Source organism: Charadrius vociferus, unplaced genomic scaffold, assembly GCF_000708025.1.
Source record: "Charadrius vociferus isolate BGI_N301 unplaced genomic scaffold, ASM70802v2 scaffold758, whole genome shotgun sequence".
Classification (NCBI taxonomy): Eukaryota; Metazoa; Chordata; class Aves; order Charadriiformes; family Charadriidae; genus Charadrius; species Charadrius vociferus.
The window spans coordinates 2642964-2658749 of NW_009649934.1; the positions used below are offsets into that span (position 1 = coordinate 2642964).

Here is a 15786-nt window from a genome sequence, read left to right on the forward strand (position 1 = left end):
TTTTTATATAGACAGCAACAGAAATTCCTGTTGGTTACTTTAGGCATCCAACTCTGGTGATCAGTATGTGCACTATTATGGGTCTATAGTTTCTATATAGTCAATGGAACTGCCTCCAGAGCATGGTTCACACCACCTGTTATATACCAGAAGTACAAATATCATCCTCTGGTAATGATACCCCTCCTTTTGTGCGTGCTCTGCTATACATTAGTATTCTGGGACAACTATACTTGAGAGGTCTTTGCCAGGTGGGTCTCAGAAATTTGCAGTGCATTCTCCTCTTCCCGGCATAGTGAAATCTTCATGGATACCCAGACACTGTCTTGAACATGATCGCAACTAAAGGATATCTTTCTATAACGTAAAAGAATTATTTGAAATATGTGTTTTAGCACTTTACTTTCCAATGGGAATATGTATTTTCTAAGGTAGCTTCTACATTGAAGGCTTTTTCTTCCATTCTTAGGAGTGAACACTATGGAAGGATGGCCAGAAATAACAGCACCAGAACTTTAAAATATGGCCTTTCTCTTTCAAAGCAGATGAGGTCTGCACAGGTCGCAGTTGCCAGTTTGAGTTCGGTACCTTTCTTGAGAGCTAGGACAAGAGCTGTATTTTTGAGTCTACATTTCTTTTTTGAAAAATGTAGGTGGCTGTAATTTGGGCTGCACTATGCCTCTATTTTCCTCCCAAGTTCCTGAAATAGCGGCTAGAAAGTGTCATTGAAAATAAACAGAAAATAGGGTTGTAAAGCACTGAAGCTCTTTATCCTGTGGAAGCGCAGGATGACTGAGGATAACTGTAGAGAACATGGAAACAGATCAGGATTTTCCTGAGAAGAAAACTTGAAGAAAAAATTTCCATGACCGACTTAGCTAAAGTATGTTTCCTTTGCAGGAGTTACCTGGTCTGGATAAGCTGAGTCCAGCCTGTTCCGGCACTAGTACACCACGCAGCAACGTTCTGGTTTCCCATGGACCTATGAGCCCAGAGAGCATAAAGCTGGTGCATCGACACAGGTACCCTGGGTTTTTTCTCCTGAAATATCTAGGATCTCTGCACTATGTTGCATTACGATTCAAGGATCTAAGTAGTGATTAACAGTACTGCAGGAGGAGCAAGATGAGTTTTGGCAGAAGTCTTCGTTTGGTGCTAATTATTAAAGTTCGCTTGAGGATTGGAATCAAAAAGTTGAGAAATCCTATTTGCAGCAAATGCTAAACACCTGCATGGGTTACTCCATCGCTTTACTTACTGTAGAGGCAGAAATACGTCTGCCACTCAGATCTCTAGATTAAATCTGACTTTGGAGGTTCCAACTTCTCCTACTTCTGTTAGGCAAACAGCAAATAAATGGGTCCTTAGTGGAAAACTGTATTGCTTGTTTTAGAACCCAACTCAGTATGTACCCATTTTTAAGGATCAAAAAACGTTCACAGCATTGTTTTTTATAATTCTGATCAAATCAGAACCCAAATATAAGAAAAGCTGCCAAGATGTTTTGATCAGAATACCAAAAAAAGGCTCAGCCTTCACAGAAACATCTGAAAATGTGAATGCTCATTCAAACTGAATACACATCTATAAAAACTGAGATAATGACTGAGGCTAAAAATTGGGATTTTCAAGGCAAACCAGCGTTTCTTTATCCAGCCAAAAGTGCTTATTTGAAAACGTACGTATCCATGCCAGCATGAAAAACAGTGACAGGAATGTCACTAAAGTTACAAAATTTTAATTGTTCTTCCATGTTTATTTCTCTTGGTGGGTCCACATAGCTTAGCTGTTTTTAAAGCCTGGCATGAAAAGCTGCAGAAACTTGATACATGAATCCAGGATGGTGAAATTCCTTTTACTATTAAAATTTAGTAGCTCTTACACTACTATAGTGGCTTGGCACTTGACAATTGGTGTCTGGGTGATAAATTTTTTTTCCTGAAAACTCCTCACTTTGTAAAGCCTTTTTAAGTTCTTAGAGCAAACTAGGGGGATTCTATAATGTACAAAATACATATTTGTGTATGTGATTGAGTGACAAAGAAAAAATTGTCATGAGTGAGATCAGGGTGCAGCATGCACACCAGCTGGGCTGTATTAATTTACTCTCAGCTACAAATTTGCCTTCGACTGTAATGCAGAGGTCCAGCAGACACAAGAAGGAAAACTGTATTTTGACCTGTGTGTCTTATGCTTGGTGCCCTTTGGAATGTTTTTTTTTCAAGCTGCTCCCACTCATCGTGCTTCAGCATGAAAAATGAGTGGTTCCACAATGTTCTGTTATAAACAAAACAAAGATGCACCCAGCATCATGACATGATGTTAACCTGGCTTTGGATTCTGAAATGCAACATCCTACATATTATGCTGTCTTACATGTAACCTTATTGTCACTTATTTCACATTTATGGATTTGTTTAGACTTATTCAGCTCGATTTTTCAAAAGCGTCTGACATCTAGAGGTGACCTAAAACAGTAGGTAACTGCAGGTACTTACTACTTGGAAAAAATCAGGCTTCACAAATTAAAACACTAGTTCAAAAAATAATGATGCCCTTGTTCTGTCTCTGTTTTTATTCCAGCCCGCTGAACTTGCTTGGTTCAGTCCGACACTCATCCTCCTCTCTGTCGTCCCACACCTCCAGCGAAACAGGAAACCTGGTTATCCTAACAGACAGTTCTGTGGGGGAGACTGCTGAGGATATGTACCACATGCAGGTACAGCTCCAGCACAGCCAGGAGCGGTTGTTAGAAACAGCACTGAACATGCTCTGGAGGGTTTTGAGGAGTACGCTTTATCTATACACACGCTGGGATCTATCCTGTGATATTTTTCTCAAAGAACTGAATAGTTCGGAATCTAACATTGGTCAAGAAAGATGAGAAAGTAATTCAGCCAGGTTTAGTTTGGGAAGAAATCTTCGGTATTCGTACAGTGAAAGTTGATAGTGTGGTCCAAGATCATACTATACTATTGCTTTCAGAAAGTGAGATTTTAGTCAGCATGTTACTTATCTGACCGGTTCAATATGTGCAGTTAGTATTGCTCTTGGTTTGTGGGAGGGTGAAATGAGTCCCGCAGACCTGCGCGCAGATTAAGTGACGTGCACTGAAGCTGTTTCCTAGACAGAGGCTGCACTGGGTGATCTGAGACAGATAAACATCTAATGCCCTGATCCGCTCACTTCTCTCTTGACGACTTCTCTGCCTCCTGCAGCTTGTTTACCCTCACTCCAGGTACCAAGGCTCAGTCACCAACGTCTCTGTTTTATCCTCGTCCCAGGCTAGCCCTTCCACCTCAAGCCTGAGCTCGACTCACTCGGCACCGTCCCAGATGATTAACTCTGCCCCTTCCAGTGCTCGAGGTAAGAATGGATGGACCCAAATGAAGGGTTAACTGGACCTGCAGGCGTCCCCTAAACCTGGCAATGTTGCTGACTTACTGGTGAAAGACCACCTACACTGAAACATACCACCGTTTCTCTTTTGGAGCTGTAAATGCCTCTTCAAAAATTATTTCTTAAAAAATGTTTTTCATTCTCCAGAAATTGATTTAATCTTTTTTTTTCCAGCGGTATTTGGAATGTATCTCTAATACATGCTGGTTTCACACAGTTGAATTTCATAATGTATTCCATTGTTCCGCCACAAAATTGTGGCAGGCAATCTACAGGAAAACAAGAATGGTCTTTGGTACAGTACTTAAAAGAGAGAGATCATGAAGACAAAGGCAAAAAAAAAAAAAGATTTTACACATTTAATGCAATTATGGCACAGAAAAAGAACTTGAGGCAGTTTAGCAGAAATGTATGTATACAAAAGCGTATGTATATGATGAATGTTAACAGACAGGAATTTTAAGTACTGGAGTTAAGGAGTTGCCTGCTAGGAAATTGTTGAAGAAAGGAAAAATGTAAAAACAGACTCTAGAGGTACTCATGTTGCCTTTGCTGTTACAGTAGCTGGTCTTGATATTGCTAATTATTTTATTCCCAAGCCTCAGTGCTGAAGCAAAACCGTTCCGTGCAATCTCCTGACTTTGGTAACTTCTATTCAAGGTTTTTTTTCCCCTCTCATTTTGGATTCTCAATTGCAGGTTCACAAATTTCTATACCTCTTTTCACAGGCATCTGAAGAAGGTATCCAGCATATAGTCAGAGATAGAGGCCGACGTTTAAATCCTACCCCTTCTCCCCCATAGAGGGGAACTGTGTGTCTCCTTACGGACAGAGAATATGGAGAAGGGCCCTTTCTCTCAGGCCAGCTTGAGACTTTTTTGCTCAATCTTGCAGAAAATCTTAATTGACTGGCTGATGTTATGGCATGAATGCATTAAAGTATTTTAATTGAAGGATCAGATGGAGTAGGAAGGTGAGAAGTGGACATCATCAAATAAAAGCAAATAGCTTCACTAATTACCAAGCGCTGGAAGGAAAATAATGACAATTCAAATAGTAAAGTAACAAGACAAAACTGGCATAACAGGCAAGGCGAAAGGGAACCGAGTACAGGGCTGTCATGTCAGCAAAACGTCCTTAAATGGATGTGCCTCAGCTGGCATGCGAGCTCTGGATCTTTGGGGGGATCTGAGGGGTTTTGGCGCTCAGAGCGTTTCAGGCTGTTTTCCACTTTAAAAATCCAGTGCTCACAGCGACAGGCTGTGCCAGCCTTCCGAGCTTGATGACTTCACAGCATCACCAGCTTCTCTCTTTACTGTATTCTTTGCTGTTGCTTAGAAACCAAAGTGATAAATGATACAGAGGGTATGGTGCTGATGGATGAGCCAACAGCACCTCCCGGAGCTGAGAACTAGACAGTGTAAATGACTGCAAATGAGGAAACTATAAGAGAAGTAATGATTTTGAAAAATACTTCAATATGTATATGTATTTTATTCTTCACCTTTACTAACATGTTTTGATAGCCTATGATACAACATTTCTTCTCTGCTAGGTTTGTTCACTTTTAAGTTAGGTGAGCAGAGCATTCAGACATTACCCACTGCGTTTATGGGATTTTACTTCTAGTAAAGTCCCAGATGCTCTCTGTGTGCAAGTCACTACTCTGGTTAGTACAACGCTGCTGTCTGGAACGAAGTTGTTCATAACAAGAAAAAGCCCTTACACTTAAGTTCCACTGTGGTAATACAGCTTTGGTTTTCTCCTTGGTGATTTTTCCTTTTGTTTTGTTTTTTAATTGGGTGAATTGGATGCTTGTGAAAATGAGAGACCAGTATCACTGGCTGGAGCGAGGTACTTCACAAACATGACGTGTGCAGCTCTGCCAATGCACCTCTATCCTTTTTTTTTTTTTCTTTTTTTTTTGTATTTATTTATATTCTTTTTAATTTAGTGCTGGTGAAAGGTGCTGGATTGACAACACTGGAGGCTGAAGCCCTCTATTTATCCACAGAACAGATACAGCATGGGCGGCAGCCGTGCAAGCTTCCCCACGCTGCCCCCACCAATGTGCCTCATCTCTGTCCTGGAGGGACCACCTCTAGAGGTGAGAGGATAGTTCAGTCACCATGACCCATCCAATCCTTGGCCTTTCTGCTGAGACTGCCAACAAAGCTACGATAGTCACGATGCTGCAGTTAACCACTTTTCAGACGGGAAGTACACAAAGGCCAACAATTCATTTCGGACAGGCCAACTAAATTTATCAACTTAGCATCTTTGTCACCTGTGGCTTTAAACCTGAGCATGGTTATCTACAATTTCTAGGTTTTTGTCAGGTGTTTAGATGCTTCTCTCATTGATTCAAACATTAATATAGAGGTGAAAAACCACTGTCTATCCCATTATCCAGATACACCACCTTCTCTGTTTAACTGCAGAGTCCTTTGTGGAGCGCAGCTACGAGCACTCTTCTGAGGAGATGGGTATCTTTGTAAGAGACAGATTAGTTCCCTTAGTGACCATAGGATGCCATGGCCATCTGTATTAAAATCCAGCCGGAATTTAAACCTTGTTTCTCATTCTCCACTTCCAAAAAATGACCTTTTCATTAATGTTAAAATAGCAACACCAGCAAATTATTTGGCTCTTCCAAAGAAAATAATAAAGCCATTAATCCAACATTTTGTTTAAAGGTTAGTCATCAAGACAGTCGAGTAATGATTTGATCATATCACTGAACAGCAGATGAAAGCAGCAAACTAGTTATAATATACACAAGATAGAGCAAAAGTCTTAAACAGAATTGTAATCTGAATACAGTAAGATTTTTCTAATTCTGTTCCTAACAATAAAGACATTACTAGTTACTTTATTTTTTAGATTAACAAGTTTGGGAGTTGGACTAGATGATCTCTTGAGGTCTCTTCCAACTCTGAAAATTCTGTGAAGTATGTACCTTTCGGTTTTCACCTGGCTTGACCCTTGGGTAGCTTCTTCCTTATCAAGAAAGCAACACTGTTGGTGTATGAAGGATCAATGAGAAATTCAGAGTTTGTTTTGGCTTCATTTGAGGTGACTCATGAGGCATTGCTCTAACCTTACTGGAGTTTAAACATTATGTAAGCTGATGGTTTTTAAGCTGAAATTATAACACAAAAAGGCCTGGAAAGAGCTAGGAGTGGGTTAGGATTTTTTTCAGTAATTTCATTTAAAATATGTTTGGGACTCCTCCAGTGCACTCTAAAAGCAACTCCCACTTGACACTTGATGACTCGCCTCTTAAGGCATCCCTGCTGCTTCCACAACACAGCCCCCTTTTTAAGGTGTACAAAATGAGTCCCGGTGTCTTATTCAGCACTTTGCAAGAACCCATATATTTACATTAAAAACTTACTTCTTAAAGGAAAAAAGTTACAATTTGGTGGAGGAGTGCACTTTCATAACAGTAATGAAAATGATGAATAAGGAGAAAAGATTAATTGAGTTTGGAATTTAACTGCACTGATTTTCAATTTAATTCCTTAAAACTAGTACTTGTCACAAGTGGATTCACGTTTTCAGTATTAAAAAATAAAAACTACCTCTGGCTTCAGCGTAGGTTTTCCTTTCTTATTAATAGTACATACAGGGCTGCACACAGCCAGTGTACTAAGCTAGAAGCTAAAAGGAATAAGCCCTGATACAGGCTGCAGCATGTTCTATGGCCACTGGCTGCTCTGGAAGCTTTTCAGAGCTCTTTCTGACTTTGTTTTTTAAGTTTTTTGCCAGTCCCCGAAAGGAGCCATGGTGATTGTGCTCTGTACCTGTCCAAAGAAGCAGGCCTGATTATTAACGAAAGCTTCAGTTCTAGCTACTCCTCTTGTGGCCCGTAATTCAGAGGTGTCAGTACTTAATTTTGTTTGCAGACTGGATACTTGGCATAACCTGCTACAATCTTTATAGCTATATTATTTACAAATTTAGGATACCAAAGAGCAGAGCTGTTTTGTAAACTAGACTCTGCCACCATATTTAGCACATGTGGGATTTTTCAGGTCATGCAATGGAAGGTCTGTGGAAACTATAATCCCATATATACTGATGGCACATAGAGGTGGTTTGCATCCTGGATATAAAGGAGCAAGGATGACAAGATAAATAAGAGGGAAAAGTTTACAGTGTAGGTTGTGCTGTGATGTAGTTCTGGGCACACCTAAAAGTTCAGCATCCTTACATTTGTCCTGCAGAAACAGGACTATCTGTGATGTGTGAGTAAAAAGAGACTCAGCATAAAGCGTTAACACTGTGTTTTCCAAGCTGATGTTGTATATAAGAGCAAAGAATGTTGTCTAATTATGTTTCTGTTTTATGTCTGGGGAGAAAATGAGTTCGGAACTAGAATGCAGATACTCTGCGGCTGTTCATGTCGGGGTGGGGGTGTAGATTAATGTGGGATCTGCCACCCCTGATGGAATTGTTGCAATTGTAGGACCTTATCCTGCATTCTGCTGGACACATTGTTCCTTCCACTGTGTGCTGAATATCAGTCCCAAAAACTGCATGTTTGCTTTTGCTGGGGTAAAAGCTGCATTAACCAGCACCAATGCCTTTGCTCATACGTTGGAGTGCTGTTCAGGTAATGTGTGTGGTTGTGGAAAGTTTGCAAAAGGGGGCATGTATTCCCCAAAAGCCAGCATGGCTCTGTAATGCGCTGTGTGCTGCCATCTGTTAAGTGCGTGTTTGTGACACAATGAAATAATCAGTGCAAATTAAAGCTCACTCCAGCAGCTTCAGAACATCAATTCCTGCCTAATACTGTGCATCCCAAGGGATGCATGTATCAGTAGTATCAGACTTTAGGAAATCACTAATGGGAATAGTTCTTCTGGCAATTCCATTGTCAGCTGTTGCATATCAGAAGGCATATTGCTATGTGGCACTCATCTTGAAGGCCATGAGTCCCAAATAATTCCATGCACCAGGAAGCTGTTTACATGAAATACTCTAATATATTAAATGACAGCTATACAGATAACTAATAGTTAAGTCAAGCATATTCCTCCTATGTAACTCTAAGTGTTGCTAAATGTCCAGTTGTCATAAAATGGCTCAGTAGATCAACAAGCTCAGTAGTAATCATACATTACCCAGCGGCGTTGCAAGCCAAGTGCCACCCACATTTATAGAAAATTCTGTTTATTATTGGGTTTTGTCTTGCTGTAACAAAAGAGGAAGCTAACCAAGGTATCACTAACTAAATGGCAACACCTCAGACGATCTCTACCAGAACTGAGGAATGAAGTAGCTTCCTGTAGCTTCCTTCTTTAACTGAATGACGTATCTCAAGCGTTTATGCCTTTCTTCTATATTCAGTCCTAAAATGCCTAAAAAACATTTTATGACATTTCTGTAACTCCACAATACTTTATGGGGCGAGGGAGTATTAGGCGCTGTACAGCACAGCTGCAGCTGATTCCACACCAGTGCCTACTTTTTTTCTTTTTTTAAGAGGAAGCACTTTGCAACATACAACTAGGGGGACATACATCTTACACACCTTACACGGTATATCCTTATTGTACATAACAAGCCAGTTCTTATTTCATCCTTGTGCTATGCACCCTACCAACAGATAGCTGCTTAGTGGGCTCAGCACCGTGTTTTCTTGAGTCCTGTAAGATCATCCGTCTGAACAAATTGCAAAGGAGGACTAGATCACTGGGCATGCGGAGACATGGCTGTTGTTTGTCACGTGTACGTGATTATTCTCACTTGTTTACAGGCTCTCCCTCTCTACCAGATAAGTACCGCCACTCTCGGGAGATGATGATGTTACTGCCAACCCATCGGGACCGACCTAGCAGTGCCATGTATCCCACAGCTATCATGGAAAATGGACAGGTACCAGATGTAATTTATTTTATGTCAGTTCAACCACCTGAAACCATTCCTTTATTTTTATTATTTTTGACCACTTTAAGGTTTCCCTTTTTATTTCTGGAAAGCACAACTTAGGCTTGTTTTTAGAGGCAACGCAGAACTTTTCATATTAATCCCCCCCCTAGAGCCACCCACTTTGGTAATCAAGTGATAAAAATTGTAATGACTGTTAAAATTGCAGATACGCGCCGTGAAAATGTACTCTTCTTACTTCCCAACTTCGTTCTATGAGCCCTGGTCTACTGCAAGCAGTCACACCATTATATTAATTTTTCTAGAACTATGGCCATCCTGCAGCCTAGCCTCAAAGTTGATTTTAAATAGAGCTTTATGGTGATTTCCAGAGGTATCAAAAACCACAAGAGGCTGAAATAATACAGTGATACAGGGTCTCCAAACAATCTGTGCCTGTATCTATTACTTTCTCTGGACAAATTGAAAAATTTGAGGTATGCCTACATGTAAGCGTTATAATCTGGCCCTGGCACGCACTGGTGAAGGGAACCTTCTGATCATGCCCCCTTATTGCACTTCAGTTCACACCAGAGAACTGTCTCAGCATGCAAACTCAATCCTTTCCCATGAAACCAAAGCAGAAGGTAAGCTCCAGAAGGGCACGTGATTCATTTGAGCTGGTAACGGGCACAAGACCAGGCTAGAGCTAGTCTGAAATAACTCCTCCTCAGCACCGTTACCCTCTAGAGATCCACTAATATTGCACTGCAGTACTTGCTCATGTAGACACAGCCTAAGGTTCCCATGGGGTTTTTTTAGTTAAAAAACTGTCTTAGCTTAAAAAAAGTAAATAAAAAGCTCCAGGGTTCTGCATGACCTGTTGTCTCACTTTTTTTTCTTCCTACTTTTCTGTGCTAACTTTTCTTTTCCCTTAGCCTCCAAATTTCCAGCGCGCCTTGATCCAGCAAATGATCGGACCGTGCAAACCTTGCAGTGATCCCAACCTGTCTGTGGCTGAGAAAGGTACTCTTTCCTAGTTAGCATGCATGCTTTCTAAAATATTATTACTCTGGTCGTGCTACAGCAAGTAACAAATGGGCTTCTACACTTCCTGGCAGAGTGCATTCTCTCACATTTTTTTTAATTAACAGTTTAATTAACTTGGCCTTCTGCCAGCCTATAGTCATTTCAGATCATTCACAGAAGGGTGGAGTTGCACAAACCTCTTTATTTCAGAAAGCCTTCTGAGTTTAGCGCTTTGTTATTGAAACAAATCCTGCCGCCTTTATCAAGCAAAACTTCCAAAGCAGAAAATGTGAGAAGTTCAGGATTTGGACTGTATTTTTGCATAATGAGATATACTGTTGGGTTTTTTTAAATATGCATTTATTGTTCAAAATACTAATGTTTCTTGTAATACTAACGTTTCTTGCAATCACTCTCTATTTAAGTTTAGCATTAGTAATGTATGCCTTTTTTAACTCACTGCTTTGAACAAAATAGGCAGAGCCCCTGCAGAAAAAAGCATGAAAGAAGGGGATGAGTTAGTTTGTTTGGCGTAACAGAAAAGGAGGAGCTTGTGAAAGGGGTGCCATGGACAAAGCGATGGGCTCAAAAAAATTATCCGAAAGGCAGCACTCTGAAAAAGCAGAAGTGGGCAAAATTCAGGAGTCAAAATCTGTGACAAGGAGGCTGCCTAAGCAAGCAACAGTCGTGTATGGAAAAGATTTTTAAGGCCAGGAAAGACCATCGCACCGCTCTAGTCTGACATACATAACGCACTCCATTAGACTTCTATCGGTATTTTTGTTTCAGTAGTTGTGCCTGAACTAAACTGTGTCTTTCTGAAAAAAAAAATCCAAATTTTATGTCAGGCTTTCTAATAAATCAGAATACACTAAGTCAACAATGTGACAGCCTTACAGAGCGGTCCCGCTTGGAACCAAATGCCAGCGTACAGTTCTGAATAAATGGCAGAATGATGACAATAACGAAGGATGACAACAGAGTTAAGACTAGGGGGTGAGGGATTAAGAGCTCCATCTTAGCTGTGTTAGTTTGCACTCAACGTATCACAGAGGTGATGAGATCTTTATACTGGACAGGAAAAAGATGTGGAAAAGGAAGGTAGATATTCATTAGCTGTCTAGGAAAAATACTTGATTTTGTATTTGTGGGCAATATTATGCAAGAGCGCAAAGAAAAAGGGGATCAAAGACGGAATCCTCTCCAGAGGCCCAAAGGAGCCATGAAAGACACAGATGATGGTCAATAATTGTTCTTAGGGGCTGGTGTGACGGAAATCCCAGTTCTTCAGCCAGGTTGGTAGCATAAACGCAGTTACAGGCATTTTTTGCAGCCCTTGAGCCCTCATCATTCAGTCAGTCGGGATGCCATCTGCCTTGGTTTTTGTTAACAGTCATGCCCCATGAATTTACCCACCCCCTTCCTTGCTATGTCAGAAGCTCCGCTCAGTAATTCTCATTGACAGCAGGGTGACATCAGTTGCCCAGAGCAGAATGGTTCAAATGCAGCTTCCCTGCTAATTAAGCTTGGCTACCGAGCTACTGAACACTGTTCTGGAGAGAGCGATGGTCTAGAACAGAACACGAAGAGCTCCCTGGGTAGGTTTCTCCCCGAAGCATTTTGGATAAAACACTGGGTTTATCAGGCAGCAGCCACTCTCAAAAATCATCCGAACTCAGGACGGTTTCCAGTACTCCTTAATACTTAAAAGGCCATGACTGAGAGAACACTGAGCAAGTATGAATGGATTATGCAGTAGGGTATCATGTTCTGTTCTTCATAATCTTCTGCATCTTGGTGTTTAAAAAACCAAAACCCCATCATTTTACAGGCCAAGGAAATAGGATTTCATTCTGTCCTTTTTGCTTGATGCTTGTATACTGATGCTGGTATACTGCAGGACAGACTAGCACGGCTGGCATTGTTACGCATCCTGGCCCTCTTTTTTAGCCTTTCAACACCAACTCTAATAGTGCAAATTAACGCACTCTGGTATGTGTACAGCATGAGCAGGGGTGCTCAGAAAATTCGTCTGAAGCTACATTACCTGTGTTGAGATGTTATCCCTTGGTTTGAACTTGTACTGTGTCAAGATTCTTCATATCTTCTTTGTATGCCTTTCTCAGTTTGAGGGTATCTCTTTGAAAACAACATTTATATTTTTATGGGGTTTGTTCTGTCTTATGAACCTGTTGCTTTGTCATCTTTTTTACTCTAGGGAATTTTAGGTCTTGGGGAGCTTGTGTTCATGCTAACTCATGAACTAAGGAGGAAAAAAAAAAAAAAAAAACAAAGAAATCTTTCAAAGCCATGTTAGAAAAGAAACACACTAAAGATGGCTGCAGGCATTTTAATTAAGGAGAAATCGCCTCAGATGTCAAACTCCATGTTTATTTCTCCAGGCTTCCATTTTCCAAACTGAAGATGGAAAAAGTTATTTTTATCTCAGTTTTCTTTGGTAGGCTCACTGAATTACTTTGTTTTCCTTTCTTCTTTTCTTTGCTTATCTGAAGAAATTGCTTATTTGTTTTTAAAAAGACATATACTTATTGCATGTCTGTCTTCTCAGAATAAGTCAAGTCTTGCAATGTGTTTGGAAGAAAGGAAGGTGCATTTTAATAAAGTTTAAGGATGACAGAATTCTCAGGATCTTGAAAAATGTTCTTGTTAGAAAGAAGCAGCTTTTATTCCTATGAAAAACTAAAGTCACGAAGATCATTCTCTCTCCTTCCTGATCAACAGACTTCATCTCTTCAGGTGACTTTATAACATAAGGAGTCCAAACTCCTGTCCTTAAGTATTTTGTCATCAAAACTTTTTATCAACTGTGTAGCTTAGTAAATTGGGTCTTTAAAGTTATGATTTCTTTTGTAACAGATTGAGGTGTAATTTCCTTCATGTCCTTTATTTGGTCTTCACTTAGCCACTGTAGGGCAGCAAAAGGCCTTCCTGTGTTTCATGAGGGTTCGGCCACACATTCCCTTCTGCTCTGTCGTCATTTACCACCAACCAGAACAGCTCACAACTGAGATCTAGCTGTCATTCCATCAGTGAGATTTCATTTTTACTTACTTATTTGTTTGAAAAACAAAACAAACCAAAAACCTAGCAAAGTTGTACTGCTCTTCAGATTTGCTAGAAATGAGCCACAGCGGTCATGGAGGGGAGAGGGGCAGACTAACACTGTGATCACCTAACTCTCGCTTCCTTAACAAAGCAACCTATAAACTTAACACACCGTAGACTAGACGATGTCTTTGTATGCCTTCAATCCTACCATTCACTAAGTCCCTAGAATCTGTCTCTTCAGTACTAAAGAGCACACTGGAAAGCCAGTCCTTCTGGCCCCACAAACGCCCTCTTATGTTACCCAAGTTAAATCTGTTTCAATCCTTCAGCTGTGCCAGCAGCGCCCAGCAGCTGGAGCCTAGACAGCGGAACCAGAGAGGCCCTGCCATTCCTGTCTGCCCACGTTGGGAGCATCTTGGCCCCACCAGTGCCTCCCCGAAGCCTGCCCCATGGTAAGGAAATGCCCACCAGGCCTGCTGCATCACGCCTGCAGTCACGCACAAATAAATCTAGACCACCTGAAAGCTGACCTTAGCCTTTTTTTCCCCCTACATAAACAATCAGAAACAAAAACTCAGAGTCTTTCCTGGTCTGCTAGATTAGCACTGGACAAAGTTTTCAATTTTTTTTTTTTGTTTTCAAAATCTTCAAATTTTTTGCAGTCCTTATAATAATACGGACTCGTATGTATTTTGGGGCTAGAATTAGGTGTGTGAGTGTTGAAGCTTGGCCTGGCTTCTTGCCAGTGACCATCTTCAGCAGTAATTTAAGGTTAAAAAGCTATTAAATGAACCTTCAAATGTTTACGAGCCTATTGCCTTGCCATGAGATCCTTGATAACAGGGGTGGGTGGAAATCTATCACTACACATAACTTCTTGTTAGCATTTTGCGATGTGAGAGATGCACTCTGAAGTACCTATCAGAAAGGAAGCCCTAGGTTGGAGTGGAGTTACCAGCACTTGGAGCTGTTCCTGGCATTACAGAGTCTAAAACCCCAGCTCTTTCGCTGCAGCGAGGCAGCACAAGTCTGCGTTTCTGATCCTTGTTTCATTCCAGGACACTACTCACTGCACTTCGATGCCTTCCATCACCAGCTCAGTGATGCTCCTCCAGCACTGCCTGCACGAACGTTGCGCAAGGTAAAAAGGAAGCGGCAAGAGAGTGGAGAGGGACTTAGAAGGAAAATAATAGGCTCCTGAAGGACCCCCTCTCTACTCCCACCAAGCAGCTTCTGAATAGAGAAACATTATTTTTAATGTGCTAGTAACTTACACATGAGAAAACCTACTTGAAAGCTCATAACCTATTCCAGAGTTGAATCCTATAGAAATAACTTAACACATGTTGTAGGCCTTTCCACTTTCCTTCTTTGCATCATATGCTGTCATTTCAGGCACACTGATTATCACCTCAACCACTGTTTCTCTAACAGCTCTGGTGTTGTTAAGTGCACTTCTCTGCCCACAAGAGGTACATCCATACAAGTCAGGGAAGTGCACATATAAACCAATAATCATGGGCGTTTTGAACATAAATGGAACGGCAGTGATGTTAACAATGGTGCAAAAAGCTGAAATGTGGAACAACACAAAAGATGTAGTGTTGCCTCCTTTGTCAATTTTAACCTGGTTTTGTTTTTCTCCAAACAGTCCCCTCTTCATCCTATCCCTGCATCACCCACCAGTCCACAGTCTGGTCTAGATGGAAGTAACTCCACTTTATCCGGCAGTGCCAGCAGTGGTGTCTCCTCCTTGAGCGAGAGCAATTTTGGACATTCTTCTGAACCACCTCCTCGCACAGACACCATGGATTCTGTCCCCAGCCAGGCCTGGAACACTGATGAAGACCTAGAGACACCCTACCTCCCTGTCAGGTACAGTCTCTCTGAGCCTGATGTCCTAGAGTCGCTCAAATCCCAGCCATGCCGAAGCCACTCTGCTCCATCTGGAGTCATTCCTCAGGACACCATGGACCCTCCTGCTCTACCCCCCAAACCTTACCACTCCCGGCTGCCAAACATGGAGAACGAAGAGGGGATGATAATTGAAGATGATGACAAACACCGCCCATTGCATCGTAAAGTGTCCCAACCAGTGAGTGGTGGAAAGGAAGAGCAGGCCAGGGTAGCGTGGGAACATGGCATCAGCGAGCAGTAGGGACAACTCCTGGTAAGCAGCTTGCATCATCGTTCCAGGTCTGACTACAAAGGAGAGAGATAAGGACTCGGAGAACAGCAAACCGATTTTCTACTGCCGCAAGTTTATGTCTGCAGCCCACAGAAGCAATTGGGCCAGCATGGGAGGTTGCTGCTTTCCTTTTTAATTTCTTTTTACACCTTTCTGTTATGTTTTTTAACTTTCTGTGCAGTGGACAGTTTATTCCTTCTGCAGTTTCTTTTCCACATCATATGGCA

The 15786-nt window shown here is 41.3% G+C and overlaps 1 protein-coding gene across 1 annotated transcript in view; it reads left to right on the forward strand.

Annotated features, from left to right (window-relative positions):
* DOCK3 (dedicator of cytokinesis 3) overlaps positions 1-15529 on the forward strand; it is a 207870-nt gene extending 192341 nt beyond the window's left edge. Inside the window, exons 48-54 of the mRNA XM_009891301.1 lie at positions 901-1022; positions 2584-2719; positions 3219-3366; positions 9164-9282; positions 10212-10299; positions 14430-14512; positions 15023-15529. Coding sequence (XP_009889603.1) covers positions 901-1022; positions 2584-2719; positions 3219-3366; positions 9164-9282; positions 10212-10299; positions 14430-14512; positions 15023-15529 — 1203 coding nt within the window. The remainder of the gene's footprint in view (positions 1-900; positions 1023-2583; positions 2720-3218; positions 3367-9163; positions 9283-10211; positions 10300-14429; positions 14513-15022) is intronic.
* The last annotated feature ends 257 nt before the right edge of the window (positions 15530-15786 follow it).